We start from the raw sequence: 7,450 nt of genomic DNA, 5'->3' as shown, positions 1-7,450 counted from the left end.
TCAACTTCTTATTGAAGTGGACCTGTAGATATACACATGGTAATATGGCATTGAACAACAGTTCAATTTCCACCAATTATATTACTGAAACCAGCAACGGACCCAATAATTTTTTTGATACAGTGACAACATATAAAACGGTTGAAATCAACATCAAAATCAGGTTTAGATTGTTGAGTTTCCTCGACCTTCTTCACATCTCGCTTTAGATCTCCAAGTTCAATCGAAACTTTTAGATAAGCAGATATAAAGTTGAAGCTTTAGATCTCCGATGTAAATCCTGTTATCAGATATAAAGTTGAAGCTTTCGAATTCTTGTTCTATGATTCTACACATCTGGTATTATGTTTATGTAAGAACAACATGATCTATGGATGAAATTTTTATGTATATAAGGTGTTTGATGAAATGTTTGTGTATATGGTTTTAGTTCTAATCTCTAGATGAAATTTTTGTGCAGGATCTAGTATTTTAATTGTTTTATTTGAAATTTTTAACCGTATACAAACTGTTTAAAATATAGACAAGGAATAAAATGGTCATTTCCAATATTCAGACTGTTTATTCAACACAATAACCGAACCACAACTTATCTGTTATCATACAGACAACTTTATCAACTTTATTCATATAGATCTTATGGAAAATGAGTCGAACAGTCCTAAATAATTAAAATAAAGTAAAATTAATAATAATTCCACAAGCATTTAATTATATTTAGTTGACACAATAGATGATAAACTAACAACAATAATAATTAATTAATATCGAGCAATTGTGGTTTGAGGACGTCCGTCTCCATGAAACAAAGAGCCAACCCACACACCTTCTCCATGAAACTTATTATTGGCTCCAACATCGAACATTTTTAGGTATATAATCTTAAATCAGATTTTAATTAAATTCATAACCTTCTTATAAATATAAATTCATTTTTTTATATAGACAGAAGGCAATGTATTTAATTAAAAACTAATTTAAGATTATTTATCTAAATAAATTCGAGTGATCGGTGTTGACTAAACTCGCACCGATTTCAATGACTCGACCAACTCAGCCACGGCAACTCGGGACGAACCACCTTTCACCACCGCTGCTTTAGCACTTACGCTAATATCCGAAACATAATCTCTTATCTTCCTTCCACTTTCTTCCTCCATCAACTCCCTCAATCTCTCTGCCAACTCCTCCGCCGTCACAAACCCTTCCTCCGACATCTTCAACCTCAGAGCCACCTTGATCCCCTCCACTAGATGCACCCTGTTCATCCTTTGTTCTGCATACAACGGCCATGCCACCAATGGTACTCCGGCATGCATAGCTTCTAGAACTGAGTTCCACCCACAATGGCAGACAAACCCACCCACTGACTCATGCCTCAGTATTTCACCTTGTGGTGCCCAGTTTTTCACCACCAACCCCATCTCTTTAGTCCGGTCTAAAAACCCTGCCGGAAGTAAGTCGTCGAGATCCGGATCTTTGAACTCAAAGGCATGACCTGCTTCATTTTCCGGCGGTGGATTCCGGACCACCCAGAGAAATCTTTGTCCACTTTTCTCTAACCCCTTCGCTATCTCTATCAGCTGATCCTTCTTCAACTTCCCCAGGCTACCAAAAATCAAAACCACCACGCTTTTACTCGGTTGCGAACTCAGCCAGTCTAAACACTTATCGTCACCGGTATCAACTTTAATCAGTGGGCCAACGTAGTAAGTTGGCGGAGTTGGACCGTCTGGGATGTACTCCCCATCGGCGAGCGCTTTCATGACCCTTGGCTCAAGAGCCGCAAACGTGTTGACAATGATACCACTGGATTTCGCCATATTTTCTGATGTGCTGATTAAGTTTTTGTAAGAATCAGTGTCTTTATCCTGCATCGTCGACGGCATATCCAGAGAACAAATCGGCGGATTTCCCGGAGTTTCAATGTAAAATTTCTGATCTTTCAAGCTCCCAGGTAATTTCTCGAGCACTGTCCGGAGGTACAACATTATGCCGGCGCCAAATGCGCTGCCGGTGAACAAGTAGTAGGTGGGTATGTTGAGGCTTCTACAGACTTCAAAAGCATGATTCGACATGAAATCAAGGATGACAGCTTTGATGTTTGATTTCTCCGAGATGGATTGGAGGGCGTCTCTGACGACGGGTCTGTATTGCTTGATGAGTTGATATACAAKGTCGAAGAAATGAATGGAAGAATCAGGTGGAGGGTGGTGGAGGGGTCGGAGATGGTGGAAGTTGATGGAAGGGGTGGTTCCGGTGATGGTTTTGATGTAATTAGCGGCGGAGGCTGCTTCGTAATGCTTAGGAGTGAGGAGGATGGTGATGGAGAGTGAAGGGTCGTGGGTGAGGATGAGTTCTCCGAGCTGCACCATTGAAATGAGGTGGCCAATTCCAATAGAGGGGAACATCACCACTACATCTTCCATTGTAGGTGGCTAAGCTAGTACGGTTATGGTGTCTGGATCTCAGTTCCTTTTATAGCCAGCTAATTAGTCTCAGGTCTTCTTAGGGTTTTGTTTTTTTTTTTTTTTTTTCCGGGTTGATTGATGAATTGTTTGGCGTATAATGATTAAGTGTTAAGAATAATTAAGAGGCTCTCATGATATAGCGTAAAATGAAATATAATTGTTTGGTAATTGTTTACAATGAAATTTAAGAAACTGAATGGTTAAGGGAGACCCAATACACAAAATCATTCAAAGAGTTTTAAAATTATTAAGAGACAGACTTTTTTGCTAATTGGGGATAGGGACAGGGATCCCCGTTTATCTTATACCGGGGACGAGGACGGGTATTGTACTCCCCGCCCCGCCCCATACCCGTTATATATCTTAATTAATAAATTATATATATCTATACTACATATATAACCATTTAGGTCATTATCTTAATTACAACTCTTAAAGCATAGATTACAAACATTTTATGCAAGAAATTCAAAAAACTCTTAATTACAACTCATCATACATGTGGTACAAGCTTTTATGCATTGGATGGCAAATGTTCAGACTTCTTTCTCTCTTCTCTTCCTTTTCCAGAAAAGATCCTTCAAAGCCAAATCAGTTTGGGTAAAGTCAAAATTGCTTTTTCTTTTCTTCTTCTTTTCCAGCTTCTTGTTGATGTACGTTAAAAAATTTCGAATGTCTTTCTTATTTACATAAACCTTTACTTGTGTGGTTGAAGAGACTTGTTCTTGTTCTTCACAACCTCCTCCATTTCCGTTTTCTTTCTCATAACATAACCCCTTCAACTTTTTCTACGATGACTGTTCATATATATGTATTTCTTTCTTTCTTTATGAGAATCTTAACAGCAGAAGAAGAGAGAGAAAAATGAAGGATGGATTTCTTGATCACTTCAAGATGGAGAAGAAGAAGAAGAAGAAGAAGAAGATAGAGAAAAAGGGATAAAAGATGGATTTCTTCATCAATAACACAAGTGTCTACTTAGAGACGACATTGCCGCTCTACAGTCTCCCAAAATGAAGAAAATGAAATAAGGCTTCTAACGAAGAAAACAGAAGAGGAGATGGTTGTTTGTCTTGGGAAATTAAAGAGAGAGAGAGAAGGGAAGGGATAACCGTGAAGGAAGGAAGAAAGAAAGTAAAAAAGAGGGATAACACAAAAGCGTCTATCTCTTTACACACATGGTATTCTCACATAATATTTTTTAATTTTAAAATTACAGTTTATATATGTATTGTTAATTAATTTGTTTTTTTACATCCCTTACTTTTTTAAAAATAATAAAACGTAAAGAATATAATAAAAAATATTTAAAAAATTGAAAAGATTAAAATTAAATATATCAAAGGTTAAATTGAAAAATAAAATAAAATAAATTTATTTTAATATTTTTTATCGTCTTAAGCAGGAGTATGAAAAAAGCAAGAGAAGAAATATGAGGGGGTGAATATAGAAAACACATTTATGAAATATGAACCTAGAACCTTCTTGGAGTATGGATTAAGAGATATAAAAAAAAAAGAATGGGAATTCATGCATATTGCACGGTCAAAAATAATTAATATATCATAAAGTTTTGATTATTTTTTTACTTTTTATTATATTAACTTATGATTTCTTCGTCTTATAATAGTAGGGTTGTTTACCGATAAAATTCAACACTATCATTTACTTAACATGTAGGATTTTAGTCAAGAAAACGGTATCTTATGCAACAATTTTCCCGGTAAGCGCAAATCATGGTAAGAACCAATTCCTCTCTTACCAGATAAGACTCTCGGTCATTGCATCATTCTTACCGGGTAATCAAAATCCACCGATAACTTGAGTTGGTATTGTGTGGATCTAAATCAAAAAGAGAAGAGAATGAATCATGACCATTGATTCAACCAACCTTGCTTTTACTTTGAGGGGAATCAAGTTGTATTTTAAATACTTAGCTACTTTTTCATAATGAATTGAATGGTGACCTTTTGAGTCATCGTTTACAAGGTCAACTTCTTATTGAAGTGGACCTGTAGATATACACATGGTAATATGGCATTGAACAACAGTTCAATTTCCACCAATTATATTACTGAAACCAGCGACGGACCCAAGAATTTTTTTGATACAGTGACAACATATAAAACGGTTGCACCTTCTAGAATAAAACGATTGCACTTTTCACAAACCTATTTTTTATCTTACACGGAGGAACAATACGGTGGCACGTGCCACCCCAACCACCCTTCTGAGTCCGTCCCTGACTGAAACAACGGTTCCACCATTTTTAATCCAATAAGGTTAGGGGAAGAAAGTGATCCGAAATTACTTGCAAGTGTTTGGGTGAATATTTATGTGGGTAATTGACAAGTAAATAAAAGATTTTGGATACGGATTGCATATTACTATAATAAGTTTAAGAAAAAAGAATTAAAACAAAACATTTTGACGTCGTGTTAGTGGGTAATGAGTCAGCAAGTTAATTATTTTGAACCAATAAATCTTTAAACTTTCTGAAATAAATCATTGAACTTGGTAATAGATTAATATTTTTATCAGAAAAACGAATTATGTTCATTACAATGTGTTGTGTTTTTTATATTTCATCTTGTATTGATAGGTGTTCATAGCATATATATTATGTGTTCATACTATTTCTACGATAATCTCTCACTATGTGGCTTGTTCATGTTCATCACTCGTTCATACTGTATTCATACTATTTCTACGATATTTCTACGGTACTATTGTTTACAAGTGTTCATGTTCATCACTCGTTCATACTGTGTTCATATTTCTACGATATTTCTACGGTACTATTGTTCATGTTCATCACTCGTTCATAATGTGTTCACAAGTGTTCATATTGTGTTCATACATGTTTTTTTATTGATTAATTTTTTTAAACTATTTTTTTATAAATTAATGTTTAATATTTCTAGAGTCGAATAAATAAATTCTTAAACTTTTTAAAATAAAAAACCCAATAAATTTTTTTTATTTTAAATAATTAAGGGTTGTTTACCTAAATACTTACCCCGGTAAACGCTCACTGTTATGAGTCAACACTATAATTTATTTTTTAGGTAAGGTTGTAGCATATCAAAATGGTATCGTGTGCAACAATATATATTGTAAACGCTTATCCGGATAAGAGTCGTCACTCTTACTTACTGGGTAAGACTCTCTATCCTTATCATCGCTTTTACCTGATAAGATTCCTGTGTCTTGCCATGTTCGTCCAGTGAGGAAAATTGTCCGATAAACACCTACCGGGCAAGCGTTTAATAAACAGCCCCTAAGTTTCTAAATATTTTTTGAACCAAGTCTTTATACCTATAAAACGAAATTAATATATAGATTAATAATAAAATACAATAAATTAATAAAAAAAATGATTAAATACCATTTTTATTAACTTTTATTTATTTTTCATATTCGAACGAGAAACATAAGAGAAACTAATAACTATTTATTTTTCAGATTCAAATAACAATAATCAGATCATTAACAAACACCTGTAATTGCTATTTAAATATGAAGTAAATAAGGGTTAACAAAAAATAGTGCATATTTTCAATATTATTGGTTTGTTGTATATTTTCGTTGATTTGTTGATACATGTCGTTTTATAAGTGTAAGGATTTATTCCGTCAAGCACCTAATCACATGAATATGAAATTTCGTTGGTTTAAACAAGTTCAATGATTTATTTCAGAAAGTTTAAAGATTTATTGGTTCAAAAGATAGTTTAGATACTTAGGCTTTGTTTGTTTTTATATAAAAAAGCTCTTATTAGCTTCTTATATCTGATTCGTTAAGAGGTAAGGTCATTCAGGCCGTTTGTTTTTTCCAATTTTTCATGGGCACTTATGTTTTATCGTACTCTTATCTGGTAAGAGGTAAACCAACATCTTATTTGCCTCTTATTGTTCTTCAAACCCTCAACAACGGTGTTTCTCAATTGATTAACCTTAACCGATCATTTCTCTCAATCAATCCTTACCAAATCAATCCTCACGCCTCTCAATTGATGTATTTTAATAGGATTTAAATGTGTTAAATACGTTAATGACATAATATCATTCAAATGAGTGCTAATTATATAATTTAGATGTAAATTTCGTAATTAAGATGAATAAATATGATGACGTATACAATTTTTTTTGGAAAGTGTTAGGTGAAATTGTGACAACGTTTATTACCTGAGAGAGAATCAATAACATGACAACTTTTTTTGGACTTTTCAGGACCTACCTCAATAATTGGTCAAGTGCGGTCCTTAATTTCTCATGTTCAGTTATGACACTATAAGACACACGATTTTATATCTAAGAGTAAACTATAAATTTGGTCCTTGTGGTTTGTCAAAAATAACAGTTTTCGTTCATACAGTTTTGAAATTACAAGATGCTCATCATGGTTTGTAAAAAATGTCTCTATTTTGGTCCCTCCCTCTACTGGCCATACAAGAATTCCGTTAATGACGGATATTTTTCTCATTTTGTAACTCCCAATTAATTAATGATATGGGAGTTACATACATTTTTTTTACCTAAATATCATTTTCAACATTGTTCACTTATCTTTATGCAATTTTAAATTTAAAATAATAAGTTTTTATCATGATTAATCACAACCGTTTATTGAAAGATTGAATGGCCAAGATCTAAAAACAAAGTTAACACAAAAACTTTGGTTAACATTTGATCTTACCCCTATATATATATATATATATATATATATATATATATATAGGGAAGGGTTCAAACGAGAACCACTGTAATTTACGAAAACGCAAGAACAACTCAATAACCACATATTGTGATAAAAAATAAAATTAAAAGATTTTTAAAATTAAAATTAAAATTTAAAAAGATTCAAAAAAAATTAAAATTAAAAGAGTAATAATGGAAATTATATATTATATAGAAAACGGTTAGAATCTTTTAAACTTATCTTTAAATAATTTTTATTTTATTTTAATTAACTATGTG

The 7,450-nt window shown here is 33.1% G+C and overlaps 1 protein-coding gene across 1 annotated transcript; it reads right to left on the bottom strand.

Moving 5' to 3' along the window:
• Positions 1-605: 605 nt before the first annotated feature.
• LOC112510219 (UDP-glycosyltransferase 88B1-like) lies at positions 606-2,429 on the bottom strand. The gene has a single exon (XM_025115556.1). It carries the CDS (start codon positions 2,427-2,429, stop codon positions 1,020-1,022), a length of 1,410 nt encoding a protein of 469 aa, XP_024971324.1. The 3' UTR covers positions 606-1,019.
• Between the last annotated feature and the right edge of the window lie 5,021 nt (positions 2,430-7,450).

This window comes from Cynara cardunculus, assembly GCF_001531365.2.
Source record: "Cynara cardunculus var. scolymus isolate 2C chromosome LG 3, CcrdV1, whole genome shotgun sequence".
In the NCBI taxonomy this organism is placed as follows: domain Eukaryota; kingdom Viridiplantae; phylum Streptophyta; class Magnoliopsida; order Asterales; family Asteraceae; genus Cynara; species Cynara cardunculus.
The sequence above is the reverse complement of the archived record's forward strand: the minus strand, read 5'-3'. Positions and strand labels throughout refer to the sequence as shown.